Below are 24,787 nucleotides of genomic sequence, written 5' to 3'. Positions count from 1 at the left end.
GGAGGACAGGACGCAGCCTCGGGGGCTGATACACCCAGAGAGCAATTCCCGGGCTGGGTGGCATGCCGGGGCAAGTGTGTGACCTCGGCGAGGTCACACGGCTTCTGAGCCTCCATTTCTTCTTCTGCAAAATGGAGAGACAATAAAACTAACTTCTCCCTTCCCTCCCCCTCAAAAAAACTGGCTGAGTGGATTAATTCAGATGACTGGGGCCTCCACGCTTCCTCTAGTGCTTCAAAATGTTCGTGACCGTCAGGGGCCACATGCCCAACTCTGCGCGAAGGGCTGTCCCTGGGGGCAGGTAAGGGTTCCTCGATCCGTCTTCTTCACGCTCTCTTCCCTTACCTCTGCAAACTGATTCAGGCATAATCCGGTTATGCGAACAGCAGGCACCTGGACCTGCCGGCCTAAATATTTATTCCCTGGGAGGTTGTGAGGACAAGGCAGTGCAGTTTCTCCACCGCAGAGCCAGACTGCCTGGGTTCAAACCCTGGTTCCACCCTTTACTGGCCCTATGAGCTTGGCCAAGGCGTGTCCTAATATAGAAGTATAGCATTGGGACGCCTGGGTGGCCCAGTGGTGCAGCGTCTGCCTTCGACTTAGGGCACCCCCCTGGGTCCTGAGATCAAGTCCTGCATCAGGTTCCCCACACGGAGCCTGCTTCTCCCTCTGCCTGTGTCTCTGCCTCTCTCTCTGTGTCTCTCATGAATAAATAAATCTTAAAAAAAAAAAAGAGAGAGAGAGAGCGCGCGCGCGCGCGCGGGAGAAGTATAGTAATATTAGAGACCTGTAGCTGGAACATGTCAGCATTAAAGTTAGGGCTCGACACTGGCTGTTATTCTGTATGTTGGCAAATTGAACACCAATAAAATCTAAAAAAAAAAAAAAAAGTTAGGGCTCGAATCCCAGGTCCACCGTTGATGACCTGGGTGACCTCATGCAAGATGCCTAACTCCTCCGTGTCTGGTTTCCTCCCCACCTGTACATGCAGGCAGTGTCAACAGTACCTTCCACCTGCAGGACCACAGGGGCAGTGAGATCTCTAAGGACTCACAGAACACCTGGTACGTCGCAGGCGCTGTCATTTGTTTATTTGAAACAAAGTCATTGCTCCCAGGTGTGGAGGTTGCCTGGGGGAGGGCGGAGAGGATGCACCCACCTGGCTGCTTAAACAAAGGGTGCCTGGCTCAAGCCTCCCGAAGGCCCGGCTCCCCGCCCCTGCTTGGCCACGCCCCCGTGCGGCGTGGCCCCGCCCACGGCCACGCCCTCTGGCCCCGCCCCGCGCCGCCTGGCCACGCCCCCGCGCTAGTCTCGCGCACTTTCAGAGTGCGCGAGCTCGGGCCGGGACCGGGGGCCGACGGTTGGTCGGGCGAGACCATCTGTCACGCTGCGTGGGGGGAGCCGACGGCCTGGGCCTCCGCGTTTTCTCAATTTTCAGCGTTTCTGGCCCCGGTGCTGGCGTTCCTGCGGCCTTTCGGTGCGCGCCGCCCTCCCGGCCTGCGAGCGGGAGCCCCCGGCCTCCGGGGAGGCGGTCGTCGTGGCCCCGCGCGGCCGCCCCCCCTCCGGACGCGGGGCCGGTGGGACAGGACGACGGCGGCGGGGGGAGGCGGCGGCCCTGGCGCCATTTTGTGGGAGCGAAGCGGTCGCGGGGCTGCTCGCGGGTCGGTCGCTGCTCCGGTTTCCGTGTCGGGCCTCCCAGCCGTGGGCTCGCGGGTGAGTCGCGGACGCCTGTCGCGGCGCCCGCCCGGGGAGGGAGCGGCGGGGCCGGGCCTGGGGGGGGGGCGGGGCGCCGGGGGGCGCCGGGCCGCGCGGGGGCTGCCGGGAGGAGGGCCCCGGCACGACCTGGAGCGCCGGCCGCGTTCCCCGGAGGCCCTGGAGCCCCGACGCGCGCGGTGAGCCGGGGGCGGGAAACGGTTGCTCGGACACGGGCGTGCGTCACGGGTGTTGATCTCCCCCGTTTCAGAGCCATAAAGAGAAGATGTCCGAGTACATTCGGGTGACGGAGGACGAGAACGACGAGCCCATCGAGATCCCGTCGGAGGATGACGGCACCGTGCTGCTGTCCACCGTCACCGCCCAGTTCCCCGGGGCGTGCGGGCTGCGCTACCGGAACCCGGTGTCCCAGTGCATGCGGGGCGTGCGGCTGGTGGAGGGGATCCTGCACGCCCCCGACGCCGGCTGGGGCAACCTGGTGTACGTGGTCAACTACCCCAAAGGTTCGCAGCCCTGGGCCCTGCGGCGCTGGGGGCACGGGGTCGGGCCCGGACGCACAAGCGGCCCGGGTTCTTCTTCGTTCTTTATTATTTGTTTTTTCCTTCGGAGATCTTACTTATTCATTTATTCATGAGACGCAGAGAGAGAGAGGGGCAGAGACACAGGCGGAGGGAGGAGCAGGCTCCATGCGGGGACCCGACGCGGGACTCGATCCCGGGACCCCCCCCCCCCCCCCCGGGGTCACGCCCTGAGCTGAAGGCGGCACGAAACCGCTGAGCCCCCCCCCCCCCCCCCCCCCGGGCTGCCTTCAAGTACTTCTTTAAACGCTGCTGTCAGACTGGTTTGGAATGCCGCTAAATTAATTGATGGAAATCGGAAATACAGAACAGTTTCTTATTTTTAAGACTTACTTATGATAAACACACAGAGAGAGAAGAGAGAGAGGGAGAAGCAGGCTCCATGCAGGGAGCCCGATGCGGGACTCGATCCCGGGTCTCCAGGATCACACCCTGGGCCTAAAGCAGGCGCTAAACCGCGGAGCTGCCCAGGAATCCCCACTTTCTTTTTTTTTTTTTTTTTTTTAATTTTTTTTTTAATTTTTATTTATTTATGATAGTCATACAGAGAGAGAGAGAGAGAGAGAGGCAGAGACACAGGCAGAGGGAGAAGCAGGCTCCATGCACCGGGAGCCCGACGTGGGATTCGATCCCGGGTCTCCAGGATCGTGCCCTGGGCCAAAGGCAGGCGCCAAATCACTGCGCCACCCAGGGATCCCTCTTTTTTTTTTTTTTTTTTTTAAGAGAAAAAACTGTGTCTTTGATTATCTGAGCAAGTGTCGCCCGGTAATGCCAAATTTAAGGAGCTACTAAGAATACTTTTGCCACGATCAGTCTGTAGTAGTGAGTAGGTTCTTTTGAAGTGCCCCAACATTTCTGGGTTTTGTCCCTGTAGGCTTCTACCATTCATTCGGTTAATCTGACTTTTCCCTCCTTAAGTGAATATCAGTTGCAATCACCCAGATCCTGAACTAGTGCAATTAAAATTTGGGGATTTGGTCTTATTTTCTCACTGCCTGTTGTCACTGATGTTGTAAACCTAAAAAAAAAAAAAGGAAACGTGAAGGTTGCCAAGGAAGTAAGCACATTTTAGCAGTAACAAGTTGCTTTAGTTGATCTATGTGTTACTTTTATTATAACTTGATGTTGCAACAAAGTGTATTACTTGCTTAGCGTTCAAGACCTTGACTTAGACTTTGAGACTATCTTTCTTTTAACAGCATCAGCTTGGGTTTTTTTAGTATGCTCTTTCTTGAGCCATTGGCTGTAGATTAATACTTATCCAAATTTAAGACGTTTTTTAGATGATGTGTTAGTGTACGTTCATCAGTTGTAACAAACTGTACTGTCCTGGATGGGGCGGATATGGATAATGGGGGAAGCTATGCACCTGCGGAGGTAAAGGGGCGTGTTGGGAAATCTCTCCTTTCCTTTCCATTTTGCTGTGGACCTAAAACTGCTTTAAAAAATAAAGTCCAGGGATCCCTGGGTGGCGCAGCGGTTTGGCGCCTGCCTTTGGCCCAGGGCGCGATCCTGGAGACCCGGGATCGAATCCCACGTCGGGCTCCCGGTGCATGGAGCCTGCTTCTCCCTCTGCCTGTGTCTCTGCCTCTCTCTCTCTCTCTCTCTCTGTGGGACTATCATAAATAAATAAATAAAAATTAAAAAAATAAAAAATAAAGTCCAGGGCAGCCCTGGTGGCTCAGCGGTTTAGGGCCACGTTCAGCCCAGGGCATGATCCTGGAGACCCAGGATTGAGTCCCACGTCAGGCTCACTGCGTGGAGCCTGCTTCTCCCTCTGCCTGTGTCTGTGCGTCTCTCTCTCAGGAATAAATAAATAAAATACTTAAAAAAATAAGTAAGCCCATTTTTAATTAATATACTTTAGAGATTTTATTTGCTTAGTTGAGAGTGCAGGGGAAAGCGCACAAATACGGTGAAGGGGGGCAGAGGGAGAGAGAGCAATGGACTCTGCTGAGCAGGGAACCCGGTACAAGGCTCTGTCCCAGGACCCTCGGATCATGACCTGAGCCAAAGGCAGATGTTTAATCAACTGAGCCACCCAGGCACCCTAAAGTCTATTTTTTTTTTAATGTCTATTTAGTGCTTCCTTTTCCTTTACAAATACAGGTTTTTTAAAATAACCCAAGATTTTTTTAACTACAAAATCAACATGAATTAAAAGGAAGAAAATTGAAATCACTCTTAAATCCACAGCAGGGGATAAAAGTTTGATCATTTTTGGTATGTGACTTTTATAAAGTCAAATGAAGTAGAATCATTTTTGTTGTGATGTACCTTTTGAGAGAGGAGAACAGATCATCATAACCTGGAGATATCACAAAACCCGAAGTGGGAGTCCCTTTCTTTGCACCAGCAAAGCCCCTCAGCCACTTCCTTAGTCCCTCTGTCGGTCTTTGAGAGCTCATCATCTTTTTGCTTATCGTTGTTAGGTGTAGGGGTTAATGTGTTCTTAGACCTGTTACATGAGGAGTTCTGAAAGGTTTCTCATTTTGTTTAGATAACAAAAGAAAAATGGATGAGACAGATGCTTCTTCAGCAGTGAAAGTGAAAAGAGCTGTCCAGAAAACTTCTGATTTAATAGTGTTGGGTCTTCCGTGGAAAACGACTGAACAGGATCTAAAAGAATATTTTAGTACCTTTGGAGAAGTTCTTATGGTTCAGGTAAACTTTGATTTTATATAATAATTTCTTCTGGTGAATGAACATCCAGAACTCTTATAGTTTGGTAACACTGCCCTTCATGCTCAGCAGACAGTAATTTGTTTTTAAAGACTTTATTTATTCATGAGAGCCACACAGAGAGGCAGACACACAGGCAGAGGGAGAAGCAGGCTCCCTGCAGGGAGCTCGATGCGGGGCTCCATCCTGAGACGTCCTGAGTTCAACCAGTGAGCCACCCAGGCTTTCCCAGCAGACAGTATTTTTAATATTTATTACATGCACATAGGGGATCCAGAAAAGAAATATGGGTTGGGGCCCCTAGCAGGCTCAGTGGGTAGAGCACATGACTCTTTTTTTTTTTTTTTTTTTTTTAAGATTTATTTATTTATTCATTCAGAGAAAGCGAGAGAGAGGCAGAGACACAGGCAGAGGGAGAAGCAGGCTCCATGCAGGGAACCCGATGTGGAACTCAATCCGGGGACTCCAGGATCACACCCCGGGCTGCAGGCGGTGCTAAACTGCTGCGCCACCAGAGCTACCCAGCACATGACTCTTGATCTCAGAGTTATAGGAGTTCAAGCCCTGTATTGGTCCTAGAGCCTACCTAAACAAAAAAAACAGACAAAATTTGGGTTATATTCTTTCTCTTTACACATATATCCTGTATTTTTGCCTTTATTGTTAATAAAACCGTACTGCATAAGGGCTTAAGGGAAGAAGGTGACATTAGCCTGTTTCTTTTTAACTTAAATTGCTGGGAGATTAAAAAACACTTACTATTAAAGTGGGGTGGGGAGGGTGCCTGGCTGGCTCAGTCCAGGAAGCATGTGACTCTTGATCTCAGGGTCAGGAGTTGGAGCCCCACACTGGGTGTAGGGATTACTAAAATAAATAACTTTAAGGGTGCCTGGATGGCTTAGTCAATTGGAACATTTGCCTTGGGCTTAGGTTGTGATCCTGGGGTCCTGGGATTGAGCCCCAAGTGGGGCTCTGCTCAGCAGGAAGCCTGCTTCTTCCTCCCCCTCTGCTCCTCCCCCCTACTCATGCTTTCTCTTTCAAATAAATAAAATCTTCTGATAAAAAAATAACTTTTTTAAAAATCCACTTATTTTCTGCCTTTCCCACTTAAGATTTGTAGACATTAGATCTAATTTATTTTAGGATTCTAAAACATTGTTAAAATTCTGTAACATGATTATTACATGATCTGGATTTGACGTTTATTACCCTCCTGTTGCTTTTACCTCAAGAATAATTTGGTTTAAGTTTTAATTAAGCAGCTCCATCAAAGTGAAGCCATTGAAATTCTCAAGAAACTGATTTGGTTGTGTGTGTGGTTCTAGTAAATTTCAGTGATTTTTTTTCCCCCCCTAGGTCAAGAAAGATATTAAAACTGGTCATTCAAAGGGGTTTGGCTTTGTTCGTTTTACGGAGTATGAAACCCAGGTTAAAGTAATGTCACAGCGACATATGATAGATGGACGGTGGTGTGATTGTAAACTTCCTAATTCTAAGGTATTTTTGCTCTTTTCCCCATACTTTGGGAATTTTTGCTGACAAACTCCCTTAGAAGGAAGACACTGTAAAATGTTGCACAAAATGCCCTTGGAAAAGGTGGTGGCAGGATGTAGTCCTGAAGCCTTTTGCCTTGTTAATAAAACCGTATGATTGTGATGCATGCCGAATATCTTATGTTTGAAAGGTTTAGTTTATTCCCCCTTGAAACTAAAAGTTTGTTCATTTTATTGTTATTTCTAGTGAGCAAACAGATTCTTGGGTAGTTACGTGTTAAAATTCAAGGACAGCTAGAATCCGGTAATCTTGTCGGGATGGCCTGACTTGTTCCAGGCAGGCAAGCCTGATTTGGAGAGTGAGCATCTTTACCAGGGCATTTCTGTCATTGACTTTGCTTAATCCAAACACACGGTCTTGAACTTTAAACTTTAAAGCGTTGGGGGCACCTGACGGGCTCAGTCAGTAGAGCGAGTGACTCTTGATCTCGAGATTGTGGGTTCAAACCCCACACTGGGTGTAGAGATTACTTAAAAATAAGGTCTCTTGAAAAGTAAATATTATTCTTCCCTGAAGTCTTAAAGAGAAGTGCTAACGCAGAAAACTAAGAATGTACCTACTTTTTAATGATAGAAAAGGCAGGTAGCTTTTGTTATATCCTCTATCATATAATGCTCTTCATCACTCATAAAATACTTTTCATGTTCTTCTTTTCTTTCGATTTGACCAGCAAAGCCCAGATGAGCCTCTGAGAAGTAGGAAGGTGTTTGTTGGGCGCTGTACGGAGGACATGACCGCCGACGAGCTGCGGCAGTTCTTCTGCCAGTACGGAGAAGTGGTAGACGTCTTCATTCCCAAACCGTTCAGGGCCTTTGCCTTTGTTACATTTGCAGATGATCAGGTATTTTTCTCTTTAATAATTTTGTCCCAGCTATTTAGGTAATTTGTCTTGAATTTCTCCCACCCCGCTAATTGCCATCCTTAGCTGAGCTCTCTGGCCTTGTGAGCTGTGGGATATGTAGGTTTACATAGTTGTGATAGACACTTGAGATATTTCTTCAGTACCTGGCATTTAACTGGGAGTGTTGTTTTACATCTTTTGAAAATAAGGTGAAAAATCCCTGTTGTCTTACTAGAGCTAAAGGCGATTTTATGCATTTAAATTAAGTGAGCGTTTGTTGCTAATTTTTTCTCCAGCTTAGTCAATGGCTTGAAATCTTAAGTGTTATTGCTACTTTTGCTGTGTGAGTCAGTGGTTTAATCTCCTTTATTTACACCCCTTATTTCTTATAGGTTGCCCAGTCTCTTTGTGGAGAGGACTTGATCATTAAAGGAATCAGCGTACATATATCCAATGCTGAACCTAAGCACAATAGCAATAGACAGTTAGAAAGAAGTGGAAGATTTGGTGGTAATCCAGGTGGCTTTGGGAATCAGGGTGGATTTGGTAACAGTAGAGGGGGTGGAGCTGGTTTGGGAAACAATCAAGGTAGTAATATGGGTGGAGGGATGAACTTTGGTGCTTTTAGCATTAATCCAGCTATGATGGCTGCGGCCCAGGCAGCGCTGCAGAGCAGCTGGGGCATGATGGGCATGTTAGCCAGTCAGCAGAACCAGTCAGGCCCATCCGGTAACAACCAAAGCCAAGGCAACATGCAGAGGGAGCCAAATCAGGCCTTTGGTTCTGGAAATAATTCCTATAGCGGTTCTAATTCAGGTGCAGCGATTGGTTGGGGATCCGCATCAAATGCAGGGTCAGGCAGCGGTTTTAATGGAGGCTTTGGCTCAAGCATGGATTCTAAATCCTCTGGCTGGGGGATGTAGACAGTGGGGTTGGTAGAGACTGGTGGGAATTCAAATTTTTCTAAACACATGGTAAGTATATTGTAAAATACATATGTACTAAGAATTTTCAAAATTGGTTTGTTCAGTGTGGAGTATATTCAGCAGTATTTTTGACATTTTTCTTTAGAAAAAGAGGAAAAGCTAAAGGAATTTTATAAGTTTTGTTACATAAAGGGTTGAAATATTGAGTGTTTGAAAGTGAACTGCTGTTTGCCTGATGGGTAAAAACCAACACACTACAATTGATATCAAAAGGTTTCTCCTGTAATCTTTTATCCCTGGACTTGTCAAGTGAATTCTTTGCATGTTCAAATGGAAACCATTGATTAGAACTACATTCTTTTCTCCTTGTTTTAATTTGAACCCCACCATATGGATTTCTCCCTTAGGAAGATCTCCTTTTTGGAGATCATGGTGTCACAGTGTTTGGTTCTTTTGTTTTTGTTTTTGTTTTTTTAACACTTGTCTCCCTTCACATGCAAAAGTACAATATGAAGCCTTCATTTAATCTCTGCAGTTCATCTCATTTCAAATGTTTATGGAAGAAGCACTTCATTGAAAGTAGTGCTGTAAATGTTCTGCCATAGGAATACTTCTGTCTGCACGCTTTCTCATTCAAGAACTCGTCAGCACGCTGCACAGGCCGCGTCTTTGACGGTGGGTGTCCCATTTTTATCCGCTACTCTTTATTTCATGGAGTCGTATCAACGCTATGAACGCAAGGCTGTGATATGGAACCAGAAGGCTGTTTGAACTTTTGAAACCTTGTGTGGGATTGATGGTGGTGCCGAGGCATGAAAGGCGAGTATGAGCGAGAAAAGGCGAGAGCGCGTGCAGAGACTTGGTGGTGCATAATGGATATTTTTTAACTTGGCGAGATGTGTCTCTCAATCCTGTGGCTTTGGTGAGAGAGTGTGCAGAGAGCAATGATAGCAAATAATGTACGAATGTTTTTTGCATTCAAAGGACATCCACATCTGTTGGAAGACTTTCAGTGAGTTTTGTTCCTAGGTAACCCACGTTAGTTGAATGTGTTAAGTGAAACGATACTTGTACTTCCCCACCCCTTTGTCAACGGCTGTGAATGCTGTATGGTGTGTGTTCTCCTCTGTTACTGATCTGTAAGTGTGCTCATGTGACCTGAAGCTGGTGGGTTGAGAACATGGACTGAGCTTGTGGTGTGCTTTGCAGGAGTACTTGGAAGCAGAGTTCACCAGTGAGCTCGGGGTGTCGCACAGAAGGGTGGAAGTCCTAATGTCTGTTAGCTCCCCTAAGAATGCTGTCTGAGGCAGTTCTGTGTCCTGTGCTTGGATGCTTTTTATAAGAGTTGTCAATGTTGGAAATTCTTAAATAAAACTGATTTAAATAATATGTGTCTTTGTTTTGCAGCCCTGAATGCAAAGAATTCATAGCAGTTAATTCCCCTTTTTTGACCCTTTTGAGATGGAACTTTCATAAAGTTTCTTGGCAATAGTTTATTTTGCTTCAAATAAACTTATTTGAAAAGTTGTCTCAAGTCAAATGGATTCATCACCTGTCATGCATTGACACCTGATACCCAGACTTAATTGCTATTTGTTCTTGCATTGTCCAAAGCGAAAAGTTTTTTTTTTTTCTTTTTAAATCTAGTTTTTAATAAGTCTGGGTGACCACACCTAAAATGGTAAGCAGTACCCTCCAGCTTTTTATTAGTGCCTCTGTGCATTTGGGTGATGTTCTATTTACATGGCCTGTATAAACCTCCATTGGGAATCCTGCCTTCTAAAAATATTCTTATTTGGGGGAGTGAGAAAAAAACAATGTTAATTATTTTGAAATGCTTTGTAGCAAAGCATAGCAGTCGAAAAGAAGGGAATACCAGCACCTTTCGAGTTTGGGATTTGAAAAGTGGAATTAATTGCAGTAGGGATAAAGTAGAAGAAACCACAAATTATCTTGTGCCTGAAATCCATTACAAAGCCTGATAGCTTTAAGAACTAGCAGGGTGGGTCGTCTGTCTGGAAGTGTTAAGTGGAGTGGGCTCTGTCCTCCACAGGTGGGGGAATAGAGGAAGGAATGTTGGACAAAATCGTTTACAAACTCAGATTAGACTCTCACGACGCATTGTGAAGAAGGTGAAAGCAATAATCTATTGATCCTCTGTTGTACTTTTTATGTAACTACTGTGAGAGTTGAGCTTGTTTTCTGATGGAAGAATGTTAACAGTTTTTGTGTTGGTAGTTTTACCTGATGCCCTTATCTGATTAGAGTATGATAAATAGGTTTGTCATTTTGCAAGTTACGTGTTTTAAACTTTTAGAAATGAAGTCATCCTTTAGACTTGTGATCGCCACGTTGTTTCGTTATTCAGTTTCTTCTGTAAAAGGATCTTGCGTTGTTTTAATTTTTTTCTGCATCTAAGTTGCATGATTTCCAAACCCTGTACCATCTGAATTTTGCATTTTAGCACTTGCACTATTACTCAGCAGCAGTAACATGGTAACACTTAAAATGGTATTCGGGGACCTCCAAAGACTAAACTGACAAGCCTCCAAGGAGCCCAGGGGTAAGTTCACTTGTCAATGGCATGGTTTTAATCCCTTATTTACACTTGTTGTAAATCTAGTTACCAGTCTTAGAAGGCTTTCAATGTGGAGCAGCCTTCTGTTAACATGTTTGTGGTACCAGTAGCTGTGGGTATTTAATTCTACCCTAAAAACTTAAAAAAAAAAAAAAGAAAAGAAAAAGAAGTCTAAAAGTAAACTATTTGGCAAAGATTTGTTTTTAAAAGTCTATTTGGTCATCTCAATGCATTCATTCTCAAGATTTTTTTGAACCCGTTGAATAAAAAATTTGTTGCCACCACAGTTTAGTGTCTGGAGTCTTACTGGAAAAAAAAAAAAAAAAATTTCTTTTTTATATGTGACAAAGGTGATGGAAAGTTACCTTTAACGTGCACAACAGAAATTGGGCCAAAACTCACGATGAATTTTTACATGAGTGGTAATTATTTGGCTAGAATGAAACCCTTTGTTGAAGGTCACCTATTAAAACTTGTCCAGGGAACATCCACTGAAAGTGACATGAGATCTTAAAGGTTAAACCAGAACCTAAATTGTGTCCTTAGGAAAAAGGATGATGTATGTGATAATTAGAGTCCTTTGTTGTTGAGTACTAGGTGAGTAGCTCTTCGCTGTGTGAGTTCTCTACTCAGCTGTTGTATGATTTGTGCTGTTGTTGTTAAGCGTGCCCAAGTATTTCCATGTTTATTGTAAGAGGGGAGAAAAACCCACTAGATCTACCTATAATAATATCACCATTTAATTCTGATGTGTTTCTTCTTAAGGAAATGCCACATTTGATTCCGCTGTCTTCTGTATGTGAACATTATTTAGGTTATTTCCAAGCACCACGAACATCCTCCCAGCTAAATTAAATTATTAACATTGGAATTACTAGGTCAGAGACCATGCATGCTGTCAAGGCTTTTCAGATCTATTGCCAGATTGTCCTTTAGAAGATGTTCTTTAACAATGCGAAATAGTGCTGTTCCATGTTCTCTTCGTCTGCCAATTTGAGGAGTGAAAAATTGTATCTCACCAATTTGTGATACTGGTTTTTAAACCTGGGAGTCGATCAATACCTAAGCTTAAAGTATAGATGTTTCCAATTTAAAAAAAAAAAAAAAAAATCACCATCCAAGGTTATTCCTGCGCCAATACTGCTATAATACACAAAGCCATGTTAGAGATCAGTGAGAAGCAGCCCCAAATGGTGGAGAAGTAGAGAACACAAACAGGCGGTTTATAGAAATGTAGATATCCGGTACAAAAGACTGGACTTTGTAAGTAAGTAAATGCAGATTTAACCAGTGAGTTTCTGTTGGATTGGGGAAGGTGATGCCACTTAATCGTTTGTATCCCCTTGGATCAAAGAGTGGGGGTGGGGTGGGAAAACTGGCAGGTGAGGAGCACCTGTGATGACCGTCTGGCCCGTAGGGTGGTCGGGGGTGTTCACGTCTCTCCGGTCACAGTGCTGCCAAGATCGTTTACAGGGATGTTTTAACTAAAGAATTGGTTGATTAAATCAATTGATTATGCAGACATACAAATTAAAAATTATTAATTATGTTCTCGATCCAGGGAATATAGTTAATGACTTTGGTATACACCCCATACTGATTGGCTTCCCCGCAATTAGTGGAACCCCAGGACACTATTCCTCCCACAAACCATCTCTGTGTCTCATTGTCCAGAAACACTAATGCCCCCCCACTGTCCCCTCTGCAGCTGTCCTTGCCCCCACCTTCTAAGCCAGCGCAAAGCATGTTCTCCGTGACCCTCCCCCCCGGGTAGGACAGCTTTTCATACGCAGCGGTACATTTCTGATGGTCGACAATTGGTATGTCAACAAACATTAGGTGTCTGGCAAGAAAACCCCTCTGGGTCAATCCCCATCCAGATGCGGTTCCAATGTCCTCTGTCCTCATGAAGGATTCCGCTTCCTTTCTTGGCAGACAGATAGGCAGGACGTTGCTATTGATTACAACTCTGTTCTTCAACTTAATCAGTGCTATGTCGTTGTCAAAGCCAGCATCAGGAGTGTAGCCTTCGTGTATAAAGATGGCCTCGGCCCGGGCCTGGGTGTACTGAGCCGACAGTCTCTTCAGGGCACCCATCCTGATGTCCAAGGAGGAGGCAGCTGCCTTCTGTGTATACACCGCGTGGGCCGCGGTTAGGATCCAGTTGTCCCTCAGGAGGGCGCCCGCTGCCGTAGTCCGGCCCAGCAACAGGACTTGCCAGGGAAAGTCCCCCAGCTTGGCCTTCTGCCCTCCGTATATACGACCTTCTGTGGTGCGAGTGGATACTCCACAGACTGGGGAAAGAAGCAGATACACAGCCTTTGTAGCAACCCAGGGGCGTTACCTCCCCGCGATTAGTGCCACGTTGGATTTGGGTCTGACGTCACCCGGAGGTTGCAGGGGGTTATTAGGGCGTCCACCTAGACAGGCAAGTGAGGAGGCTCTAAGACCGTTCAAAGACCCGATAAAACCTCTTGGTATTAGCGCCTCAGAAAATGAGGTGAGTGGAAATTAACTTTTAGAAACTAATTTGTTTTGCTAAAATAATTTGGTCTACACGATTGGGAAAATTACTTAATAGGGCAAACAGGAATTGTCTGAGCTGATGTACTGGGTGATGTGATTAGAGAGTAAAAGGAAGTGACCTTTTTCATTGCTTCTGTTTTCCTACTTGTAAAATTAAGTATTTACCTTGTAGTTCTGGGAAAGAGGAACTAAAGTCGCTATCCCAGGATTTGAAAATTCCTTGCACCTTTGAACATCTAAATGTTTTAAAAATCAGAATGTTGCACTTGTAGCCAGGAACGTCCAGGTCCAGGAATTCCTATTTTTGGTCTAGTTGATTCTTCCAGACTAAATTTTACTGTGTATCTGCTCATTAACGTAGCAACTGTGTTTCTCCTTGTGGCAGAGAACTTGGATAGGACCCGCGGATGTTGTGTCAGCTACGATGTAGGGTCTTTCTTTGAACTGAGCCAGATAACACAGGAGTAATGACTACGTTACTACCTTTCTGATTTTTTTAATCACTGAACTCAACTATATCTCCAGAGCCAATTCTAGTAAAAAAAAAAAAAAAAAAAATTTTAAGTACTATTAAAAGGCAAAATTGCATTAATGTTTAAAGACTAGATGTCGTTGAAAACAATTGCTTAGGGAAATAATGAAGTTATTAGCTTTGGGTTTTAATAGCAGTTTTACAGAGAAGAAAAGCAGCTCCGCAGCAGAACTCGTGTTTATAAATGTATAAATGGTTCAAGATAATTTTTAAAATCATTTAATTTTTTATGCTTGCCTAGTTGTAAGGTCAGAAATAATCAAATGAATGACGCAGTCAGCACCTAGCAACCTCTCCGCCCAGAAGGGGGATAATGAGAACGTATTATTTGGAAATAACAACTTGGTCTAAGAGCCAAGTGCTGAAGTTCATTTCTGCCTACCGCAGCGAAAGCCCAGAAAGCTCCGCTATCGTCTCCCACCCGCTTCTACTTTCCATCAATTACGAATCTCGTACAAACGTGTCCATTACCGGGCTCACAGACTGGGGGCGATTTTTCTCCTTTGGAGCTCGTCCAGAATCCATCAGCCTCACACACATATTTACCTGCAAATCATTGGAAAAGCAGAAATGTTTAACTGCATGCGTAAGGTGGTTGTCATTTGCTTGAATACCCCCTTGAAAAATGTTGATTCTTGAGCATCAGTGGGAAATAGAGGTGTCTGAATAACCATTTTACATGATTTCATAAATAGGAGGTCTCTGCATTAACCATGTTTGCTTGCAAAGTGGAAACCTTTTAGACGTGTAACTTGAATATGTATCAAGATCTCAAGTGCTTAATGATAAGGTTTTGACTTGTTAAATTAAACCATTTGGAATATATTGTGTGTTTGTAGTAGTCATTTACTAGATAAGATCTGTTTTCAGATTCCTGCAAATTGACATTAAAGTCACTTCAGCTGTGATACTTCACTTAGCGGGTGGGAGAAGTGCCTTTTAATCTTTTGTGTGGCCTTGGCCGAAAATGCTCCCGTTTATCTTCAGATCGTGCGGGCCTGGGCCACAAGCGACCGCCGCCCACCAGGTGTGCTCACCGTCGCCCGCGGTCATGGCGTAGAAGCTCCCGTCACAGTGGTAGCGGATCCCCGCTCCGTACGTGGTCACCCCGGGGCCTGTGAGGAAGTCCACGCGGCCGGCGGGCAGGTCGTCGGGAGGGCCGCAGTCTACGGCTGGCACGGGAGGGCCGGTGAGTGGCGCGGCCCCCGCCGTCGGGCGTCTCCCCAAAGCGGGGAGTCGTTGCCCTGGCACGACTTTAAGGCCTGCCCCACCCCCCCACCCCCACCCCGTCGGGAAGCGCCTGGCTGCAGCGAGGCGGGGCCCCGGGGGTGCCCTTCAGAGCGGGAGGGGCTTGAGCCACTCGGGCTCCGTGTCGCCCTGGTCGGAGCCTCGAGGTGGCCGCGGAGCAGCCCTGCAGGGCCCTGGAAAGCGGTCCCGGCCTCAGTTGGGGCGGCCTGGGCGCGGCAGCACCAGCGAGGGCTTGGCCGCTGCTCGGGCTCCCCCCGGAGATACTTAGGACACCTCGCACCGCGTGGGAATGGGCGCTCGTGGGACGGAGCCACTGTGGGCACTGCCGGCGGGAGCACGGCAGCGGCCCAGACGCCCCGGCCGTCCCCGCGCACCGCTCTACAGACCCATGTGTTTCTCGGGGCGTTTTTAAGGGTCACGCTTAGTTTTCCGCAACTTCGGGGCTGTGCGGCTGGTCCGGTAGGTGAGCTGCTGCAGCCGCCCCGCTCCGGAGGCCGAGCCGGGGCGCGGACCTGGCCCTCGGCTCCCAGCTCTGCCGCCTTCGCACTAAGAACCGACTGTCTCCTGGTGAGTGTGAATTCACGATAGGAAGATACTCAGCTTCCCTAGCAGGGTGTAGAAGCCTTTGCACGAAGTGTGCGCAAACCAATAGTGAAATGGGTTCGTGTACACAGCCTCGGAATGGAGGGATGGGCCCCGAGTCCTCAGTGGTAGTTTGGGGATTTGGGCAAGAGGCTCTCACCATGTTTTTGTGAATTTGTTCCAACTTACATGTATTTTCTAAGAAAAAAATATTGAAAAGATGTGATTCTTACAGAATGGGAATGTCCACGCTCACCCCAGCTTGGTGAGCCCCGTCCCTGCAGCTGGTGCCTGTATGTGTTTACACGCGTGTGCGAGGCGTGTGTGAGGAGGGACGCGGTAACGGTGGCATTCTGGGCATTAGGGGGTCTGGCGTTCGGTTTCCCATCCTCAACAAATGTTTTACACTTGGAAAAATGTTTTTTAAAGGTCACACTTTTCCAAAGGCAACACTCTTCCTGGTTACGTGGTCCCATCCGAACCCGTAAGAGCACGAGAGGCCCGAGCTGGGATTCGAGCCCTGGCGGCCCGTGGGAGAGAAGGCGGCGGCAGCGGGGGGAAGCGGGACGCGGGGGCGGCCGAGGCCTTACCGCTGCAGCGCGGCGGCGGCTGGTCCCAGGACCCGTCCCTCTGGCACACGGCGGTGAAGGATTCCAGGGCCGAGGAACCCTGGACAAGCGTTCAGAGGACATTACTTCCCTGGTTTCCACCACGACGCCCCCCTGTGCCCGGCGGCAGCTCCCTGGGCACCCGGCGCACCCCCGCTGCCCGGTGTCTGTGCTCGCTTGTCCCACGCCCCGAGGGTCTGTCCCCTGTGGCTAGAGCCGCCCTTTCAAGGTGCCGCTGGCCCCATGGGAACCGGATGTCGGCCTCTGCAGCGATTTAGGACCGTCCCCCGCTTTCCACCGAATCCAAGGAAATCAGGCCTCACGAGACCCTGCTGCATTTGCCACCATTTCTTCACAGAAGGTGCCGACGGTGGTGGCCGAGGTTTGGGGAAGGCCAACGCCCTCCAACAGGGAGCAGAAGTGCCGGGGTTTCTCTAGGCCCTGGCCATTACCTGGAGGACAGTCACTAAAAATACGTTGGTGGCCTTCACAGGTGCGCCGTGTTTATTGCTGGCATCGCTCACGGGCACGGGTACGGGGACGCTTTGCTCTAAAGGCCGTGAAACATCGCCTTGGCGGAGGGGCCTTTCTGCCTCACAGGACAGGACAGCGGGCTGCGGGGCTTTCCCAGATCAGACACCGACGAGGTTTGCGGTCCCAGGGGCTACGGGAAGGAGCCTGCGCCGGACACTCTGCAAGGCCGGGAAAGTGCCTTTTTCTTTTTTTTTTTTTTTTGTGGCTTGGCCCCTCCGCGGGCGGGCTGAGCGGCCGCTATCCAGCGCTTCCGTGTTATTACTTTTTGCCGCTGGGACTCGGTGACAATTTTGAAGAACATAAAGAGGACGCGTTAATCTCTCACCTGCGCCCCTAAAGCAACATGCTAAGCATTTTTCAAAATTGTCCTCCCCCTGCCGGAACAGAGGTCACTATTTATAACTTCGCAGCCTGCAGTTGCCCGCGGCCCGCAGCAGGTGCACCCCGGCCTCGCCTCCCACGAGCTGCCGCGCGGCGTCCACAGGGAAGCGTCCGTGGTGATCAGCAGCTTCCACTCGGGCCTTTGGAAAGCTTTTCGGATCAGGGCCCGAGCCCGGGAATGAAGACCCTCGGCCGCCCGCGCTGCTCGGCGCTGGCCCAGAAGCCGCCACTTACCCGGAGCAGCTCGTACCCGGGGTCGCAGGACACGGCCACGCGGTCCTCCAGCACGTACTCGGCTTGCACGGGGGCGATGCGGCCGTTAGGCGGCGCCACGGGACTGGGGCAGGGCCGAGCTGCGGGGGACGCGGGCTCAGGGCCACCGGCACCGGCACCGTGTCCCCCGGAGGGGAGCGCCCGGCCCCCCAGCGCCCTGGGCCTCGGTGGCCGCCCCCGTAAGCCGGGGAGCCGAGACCAGCCCCTCCCGGGGCCGAGCCGACGGCCGAGGCCGCGCAGCAGAGCTGCTGTCTCGAGCGCCGGGCGGGAGCGGCCGCGGGCGGCCCCCACACAGCCCTTGGGCCGGGTCCACACGGCCGCCCACAGAGGCCCGCGCTCCCCCTGACCCTGCGGCCTCCAGCCTTCTCCCTCCAGCAGCTGGTCCCCTGCAGGCACAGCCCCGGGCCGCCCGCGCCTCCCTCCTGCACCCCCCTGCCCCCACCGGCCTCAGGCCCGTCCTGGCCCTTCCCCCCGGCGAACCTGATGCCCCTGCGAGGGGCGCCGAAACCACACCTGAGCCGTGGAGGTCCTACTGCTCTGACCGCGGGGAAAGCGAAAGACTTGCCAGAATGACCAGGAGACAGTGTTCTCCCTGCTGGACTCCCTCCTCCCGGCCAGTCCCGCCCCTTCCCACATTTCCAACAGGGGTGGCCCCACGGTTAATCTTTTTAAATCCAATTTTCTCACTTAAAAAAACTACTCCAATCCCTATAATCCAATTATCACTTCCCTGTGCCACACCCCGCACCCAGGGCTTTCCCCGCGGTAGCCCGTGCAAAACAGGTGTCCGCCTTTTGAAGGAGACATTTCCTCACTTAATATAGTTGGGACATTAGAGCTCAGAGAAGTTATGTGAGAGGTTCGGTATCACACAGCTGGGACACAGGTGTGTGGCCGGACACCCAAACCTGAGCTCTGACCTTCCTGGGTGGATGGCTGGTTAGAGAGAAAGATGGAGGGAGGGAGGGAGGGATGGAAGGATGGATAGATGGATGGATACAAGAAGGGAGGGAGCCAAAGAAAAAGAAAAAAGGAGAGGTGCTCTTTCCCTTAAGAGAAGGTGATCCTTAAATAAAAAAAAAAAATTAAAAAAAAAAAAAAAAAGAAAGGGATCCCTTGGTGGCGCAGCGGTTTGGCGCCTGCCTTTGGCCCAGGGCGCGATCCTGGAGACCCAGGATCGAATCCCACATCGGGCTCCCGGTGCATGGAGCCTGCTTCCCCCTCTGCCTGTGTCTCTGCCTCTCTCTCTCTCTCTCTCTCTCTCTGTGACTATCATAAATAAATAAAAAAAAAATTAAAAAAAAAATATTTAAAATAAAAAAAAAAAAAAAAAAAAAAAAAGAGAAGGTGATCTTGCCCAGAACAATCCTTTCTTTTTAAAAAAATATTTTAGGGCAGCCCAGGTGGCTCAGCGGTTTATCGCTGCCTTCAGCCCAGGGCATGATTCTGGAGACCTGGGATCGAGTCCCGCGTCGGGCTCCCTCTGCCTGTGTCTCTCTCTCTGTCTCTCTCTCTGTCTCTGTCTCTCATGAATGAATAAATGAGAGACACAGAGAGAGAGAGGCAGAGAGAGAGACACAGGCAGAGGGAGAAGCAGGCTCCCTGCGGGGAGCCCGAATGCAGAACTTGATTCCGGGACCCCAGGATCACGCCCTGAGCTGAAGGCAGACATTCAGCAGCTGAGCCCCCCAGGAGTCCCCAGTCCTTTTTTTTTTTTTTTTTTTTCTTTTGCTTATTATTCCCTGCCCCACCTCCCTTCCTATGAAAACCCTCCATTGTGTACAACTCCCTTTGGAGCTCCTGGATGTACTCCCTTTGGAGTACATGGGATGCTGCCCAATTCACAGATTTTTGTTTTTTTTTTAAGATTTTGTTTGTTCATGAGAGACACAGAGAGAGGGAGAGAAGCAGAGACACAGGCAGAGGGAGACGCAGGCTCCATGCAGGGAGCCCGATGGGGGACTTGATCCCGGGTCCCCGGGGTCACGCCCTGGGCCGAAGGCAGGCGCTAAACTGCTGAGCCGCCCAGGGATCCCCACAGATCATTTAATAAAGCCCATCGGATCTTCAGATTTACTCAGTGGAATTTTGTTTCTTGTTTTTGATGAATGGACGTGAAGGGCAGCGGAACACGCACTCCAAAATCCGCCTCTTCAGGGGCGCCCGGGGGCGTCGGTCAGCTAAGCATCTGCCTTCAGCTCGGGTCAGGATCTGGGGGGCCTGGGATCGAGCCCTGCATCTGGCTCCGCACCTCGGGGGCCGTGGGGGGCCGTGGGGGGCGCCTGCTTCTCCCTCTCCCTCTGCCTGTCGCCCCTCCCCCCCCCCCCGCCTGGGCTTGCTCTCTCTATCAAATAAACAAAAATCTTTTAAAAAATAAACAGAAAGTGCCTCTTTGGCGCAAGGGTTATTTTGAGCTGATATTTTCAGAAATAGCAGATGCAGGAGAAGCTCTGAACACAGAGAAGTTCTCCTCTTGTAAAGGGACTTTCTATTCACAAAGGAAACGTCTGTGTCGCGAGAGCGGCTCCGTCCCCGTAGCAGGGGGACCACTAGGCACAGCCACGACCCCCCGCGGGCGGCCGGGCGACCTTCCCTCCGTTCACCGCCCCCCCAGCCCTCCCCCAGGCCCTCCTCTCTGTTGTCTTTAGCTGAAGCCGGTCCTGACGCCCGAGTCCTGGGTCCCCGTGTCCCTGGGGGATCTCCCCCGTCTGCACGACACACGCACCTTAACAAACTGGTTCCCCGTTTACACCTGCCGTAACTTTCCTTTTTCCCGCGACTGTGTCCTCTGCAAACCCCACACACGAGTCCGCAGGCCTCACTCTCCCTTTGGGCCTTTAGCTCCCCGTGAGGCCCCCCGGGCCCCGCCACTCGGAGCGTCGTCGCTCTCCCGGCCTCCCGGTGACCCGCCCTCTCCGTGTACCTTTGAGACCGGCCCAGGACCCCAAGAGGCGGGAGAAGCCCTCCGTGCCCCGCGCCCCCGGCCCTCACCCGAGCTGCTGTAGCGGATCCTCCAGCCCGCGTGCTCCCCCGACTGATCGGTCACAAAGCTGATGGCCACGGCGCTGCTCTGGGTCTCAATCCTCCGGGGCAACGTCGTCCCGCAAAACGGCCCATATTCCTCTTTGTCTGTTCGGACCTGAAAGCGCAAAGGGCCGTGTCAGCCGAGGACCCTCCAGGGCCGGATGAGGCCCGAGGTCCCGGAGGCCGACCTGGAGGGAGTCGTAGGGGCACAGGGTGTCGGGGTGCGACTCCACGTCGAAGGGCGCCACGAAGTCCAGGACGATGCTGAAGCCCTCCTCCAGGCGGATGCTGTAGGTGCAGCTGGAGAGCTTGGGGTACGGCTGCGGGTATTCAGGGCTGCTGAGCACCCCCGACCGGCCGGTGAAGACCTGACCTGCGCACAGGGCTGAGGGGACGGGCCGCCGTGAGCGGGTTGGCTCGCGGCACCACATCACACCAGACCCCCCACCCCAGGGCCAAGGAACCATCTAGAGTGTCTGGGGCTTCCTGGCTTTGGCTGAAACGGGCGGCACTCCGAGGCACACGCTCCGGGCCCGCTCACACCCCCGGGGGCTCTGGGGGTGAAGAAGTGAGCGACGTCGACTCCCCAAGGGGGCAGGACAGAGGGGCGCCCTCATCCCCCCCCCAGCAACTCCCAAATTCACCCTCTGCGGGGCTCCCTGCGCACCCGCACCCAGCTCGGGCCGATCCACCTTTCCGGGGTGCCCGTGGGGAGCAGAGGGGCCCCCCTGGGTCCTTCCCCTCCCACCCTGTGCCCGGCCCAGCCCTGGGGGTTCGTCGAGGGAATTTCAAGTTCACGCGGAGCAAAGCACATCCGACGCCCCTTCCCGGGCCACGGCTCGCACCACTGCCCGCCCCGCCCCAGGCTGCCGGCGTTTGAGCTGAGCGGGGAAGCTTCCAGAAGGGAGGCGTGGCCGTCCTCCCCCTGGCTGCTGGGACGTGGGGACCCAGGCCGCGCCCCCGTGGCTGCCCCCGGGCTCTGTGCCGTGGGCCGGGCTCCAGAGTCCTCCCCTGCACAGGAGCCCGTCCGAGGGTGCTCCCGGCTCCGGCCCTGGGACCGGGGAGCACTCGGGCCTCCCTGCGAGCTCGGCCCGTCTCCATAATGGACTGGGGGTGCTGGGCAAGCCTTTCTGGCAAACCGGCCTGTGGCCCCACAGAGGGGTCCCACCAACTAAGCCTCACGCCGCGTGACGGGGGGAGGGGAGGGGCCAGGGCGCACCCCACTGCCCTCGCCCCACCGCGCCACCCGAGACACGAAGCAGCTGCTGGAGGCCGAGGCAGGTTTATTGTTAGGTCCGTGGAGGGGGCGGGGGGGGGGGGGCTGCAGGCGGCAGCGATCTCGGCCCGACCCAGGCAGGAGCTGGCGTGAGGCTAGGGGCTCTGCTCTGGAAGAGAGAACAGAGACAGGGAGAGACACTGGGGGAGACGCGGAGCGGGCAGGCGGGGCTGCTCCGAGGCTGGGGGCCGCCGCCTCCCCAGGGCCCCCGGGCTGCCCATCGGGGCACCTGGCACCTGGCAGGAGCTTGCAGGGGACGGGGGGGGGGGGACTGGGGGGGCGGGCGGGAGGGGCCGAGGGGGGCCCTTGGAGCACGGCCTGCGCCCCGGGGGTTTGTGCGGGAAGCTTGAGCCCAGCGCGTTCCCCAGTCCTCCACCTGGGAGCGCGAGGGGGCAGAGGGAGTACAGGGCCCAGAGCCGGACGCAGGTACGGGGCAGCACGGGGACTCCACGAGCGCGCTGAGGGGCAAGGAGGGGGAGCCCAGGAGGGAAGGGGGGCGGGGGACTAGGGGCTGTGGAGATGGGCGGGCAGGAGGGGACAGAGGGGCGGGAGTGGTCCCTCCAGGCGCCCGGGCAGAGCGGTGGCCTTGAGGAGCTGCCTGGGGCCAAGGTGGGGGCTGGGCACCTTCCCAGCCGGGCTCCCCGAGCAGGTGCAGCTCACCTGAGCAGGTGCGCTTGTTCCTGTGGAGAACGTAGCCCTGGCGGCAGGAGCAGTAGAAGCCACCCAGGTGGTTGTGGCAGTGGTGGTCGCAGGGCGGGGCCTCTCCCGGGGGCACCTGGCACTCGTCGATGTCTGGGCGGGGACAGGTCAGCCAGGCGGTCAGAGGCGGCGGGTGAGGCCGCCCTGGGGCCCGGTGGCAGGTGTCCGCTCGTGCCCGAAGGTGGCTGCCGCGCGGCCAAGCCTTTTACGGGCCCAGGTCGGCACATGGCCCCGAGGACACCCCCCGGGCGGTGGATGCGGGAGCCCAAGTGTCCTGCTCGTGGTCACCGCGCCAGTGGGCGGCAGGAGCCGCGGTCAGACGGCCGAGCGGGGCTGTGACCCGGTGCCAGCGGGTCCCGCGCGGCCTCCCGAGGTCTCACCCCTCCCGCCCCCTCCCCCGCCTCACCCTCTGCCGCATAGAAGGCCTCAAAGCCCGTGAAGGGCTGCTCGTTGGAGTAGTCGGAGCGGAAGGTGACGTCCAGGCTGGAGCCCGGCGAGCGGAAGGTGTCGTTGCCCGGGGCCCGCTCGGTGTCCGTGCTCTCCTGGCCGCACAGCGTGGCCAGCACCTCGGTCCCTGAGCTCAGCTGCGGGGGGTCGCGGGGGGCGGTGCTGGTGGTCTCCCCCTGACCTCCCCCCCCCACTACCCGCTCCCAGGCCCCCGTCCCCGCCCACAGGGTCGCGGTCACCCAGCGGCACCTTGACAAAGTCGTACTCGCACAGGTAGGAGAGCTCCAGGTGGAAGTGGGTGAAGTAGAGGCGCAGGCGGTAGCCGGGGGGCGCCGTCAGGGCCCAGCGCCGCTCCTGGTGGTTGGCGTAGGCCCCGGGGAAGCCGGGGGACGCCAGGCGGCCGAACAGGGGCTGCGGCCACACGGGGCCCGGGGCGGCGGCCGCCCAGCCGCACAGCAAGCCCAGGAAGAGCAGCAGCCTGCGGGCGGGGCGCGTGAGGGCCGCGGGGGGCGCGGGGAGCCCCCACCCGCGGGGGACCCCGGGCCGCTCACCTCATGGTCCCGCGGCGCTCGGTGCCTCACCTTTGCCCTGTTTGCCCAGCGCCGGGCTGCCTGGGATTCCAGGAACTGGCCCCGTGACCCCGCGGGCCCGTGTCAGGCGTGGGGACAGGGGGCGCCGGGAGGCGGGGGCTGGACCCGGGCCACGAGCCCCCAGTGGGCCTCCCGAAGCCGCGGGGTGGGGGCCACGGTCAAGGCGGGCCGAGCTTCTGGGTGCAGGTGGGCACGGGCGCCTGTGCTCCCCCTCCTGCGTCGACTTCCCCCCTGGGACACGGACGGGGACACGGGGTGGGAGGCGGCGTCACCACTCGGAAACTGGGAAACGATGGACACGGGGGTGGGGTGGGGGGGGGGACCGGCCTCGGGAAGCGACTCCAGGTCGGCAGGGGAATCGGGAACTGGCTCGGGAATCGCCAAGGCCCCAAGTCCTCCCCGGAGCGCCGGAAGCTGCCGCCCCCCCGGTCCCGCCCCGACCCCCGCGGGAGCCCGGGCAGCTGGGACGAGGCCCCACCAAGGCGCAGGGACGCGTGATGAGCACAGGGCCGAGCGCGAAGGAACGAATGTCGAGGCCCAGCCTCCCCCCGATTCCAGTCCGAGAAGCCGGCAGCCCCCGTCCCTGGGCCGGCGTCCCCTGGCCTGGACCCCCCTGACCCCGGACCCCCCCTGGCCTGAAACCCCTGGCTCGGACCCTCAGCCTGGACCAGGGGGAAGGACGCCCCCTGGGAACCTTCTGGCAGCGAAGGGCTGGGCGGCCCCCGCGGTGAGGGCAGCGCCGGGCTCCCCCGCACGAGCAGAGCGTGAAGGGAGACCTCGGGGTGAGCGAGCCCGGAGCGGGGAGGAGGAAGCACCCCAAACCGAAGTGAGGCAAACATTACTATCTTCAGAGGGAAAAGGGAAACAAAAAGAGCAAACTATTTAAAAACAGCCTTCAGGGCGGTCCGGGGGGGCTCAGGGGCTTGGCGTCGCCTTCGGCCCAGGGCGTGATCCTGGGGTCCTGGGATCGAGTCCCGCGTCGGGCTCCCTGCGTGGAGCCTGCTTCTCCCTCTGCCTGTGTCTCTGCCCCTCTCTCTCTCTCTCTGTGTCTATCATAAATAAATAAATCTTTTAAAAAAAATCATGACAGAGAAACACACATTATGTATATTAATACTTCCTGTTAGTGAATATTCCATTAAGTGGGATCAAAATTAACTGTAAACTATAATGGGGTGACTACTAGGATCTCGTA

The 24,787-nt window shown here is 53.1% G+C and overlaps 2 protein-coding genes and 1 long non-coding RNA gene across 9 annotated transcripts; 2 read left to right on the top strand and 1 right to left on the bottom strand.

The window, feature by feature from the left end:
* Positions 1–1,556: 1,556 nt before the first annotated feature.
* TARDBP (TAR DNA binding protein) lies at positions 1,557–14,755 on the top strand. Of its 6 annotated transcripts, none has more exons than XR_013380796.1 (8): positions 1,557–1,713; positions 1,964–2,216; positions 4,792–4,955; positions 6,330–6,470; positions 7,198–7,368; positions 7,761–7,887; positions 8,830–8,969; positions 10,759–14,755. XR_013380796.1 is itself a non-coding variant. In XM_077899666.1 (7 exons), exons 2-7 carry the CDS (start codon positions 1,979–1,981, stop codon positions 8,883–8,885), a joined length of 897 nt encoding a protein of 298 aa, XP_077755792.1. In that variant the 5' UTR covers positions 1,557–1,713; positions 1,964–1,978; the 3' UTR covers positions 8,886–9,681. The 6 variants fall into 6 exon arrangements, 2 of the variants coding, with proteins under 2 accessions (XP_077755792.1, XP_077755791.1); XR_013380795.1 differs by having other exon boundaries at positions 9,702–14,755; XR_013380794.1 differs by adding an exon at positions 9,702–9,975 and having other exon boundaries at positions 7,761–8,969.
* Positions 9,280–23,972, bottom strand: MASP2 (MBL associated serine protease 2). 2 transcript variants are annotated; one of them, XM_077899663.1, is made up of 11 exons: positions 23,554–23,972; positions 23,252–23,480; positions 22,962–23,139; positions 22,517–22,648; positions 20,769–20,965; positions 20,548–20,695; positions 17,518–17,636; positions 16,351–16,429; positions 14,968–15,102; positions 14,402–14,476; positions 9,280–13,166 (listed from the first exon to the last, which is right to left on the bottom strand). In XM_077899663.1, the coding sequence occupies exons 1-11, from the start codon at positions 23,556–23,558 to the stop codon at positions 12,403–12,405; spliced, it is 2,061 nt and encodes a 686-aa protein (XP_077755789.1). In that variant the 5' UTR covers positions 23,559–23,972; the 3' UTR covers positions 9,280–12,402. The 2 variants fall into 2 exon arrangements, with proteins under 2 accessions (XP_077755789.1, XP_077755790.1); XM_077899664.1 differs by lacking the exons at positions 9,280–13,166; positions 14,402–14,476; positions 14,968–15,102; ... (2 more) ...; positions 20,548–20,695; positions 20,769–20,965 and adding an exon at positions 21,847–21,965 and having other exon boundaries at positions 23,554–23,956.
* On the top strand, positions 18,510–19,632 carry LOC144314966 (uncharacterized). Its single transcript, XR_013380798.1, has 2 exons — positions 18,510–18,616; positions 18,904–19,632. It is a non-coding gene; the product is annotated as an uncharacterized LOC144314966 (long non-coding RNA).
* Positions 23,973–24,787: the final 815 nt, after the last annotated feature.

The sequence above is a fragment of the Canis aureus genome, chromosome 5 (genome assembly GCF_053574225.1).
Source record: "Canis aureus isolate CA01 chromosome 5, VMU_Caureus_v.1.0, whole genome shotgun sequence".
Lineage (NCBI taxonomy): Eukaryota > Metazoa > Chordata > Mammalia > Carnivora > Canidae > Canis > Canis aureus.
This window is presented reverse-complemented; position numbering and strand designations above follow the sequence as displayed.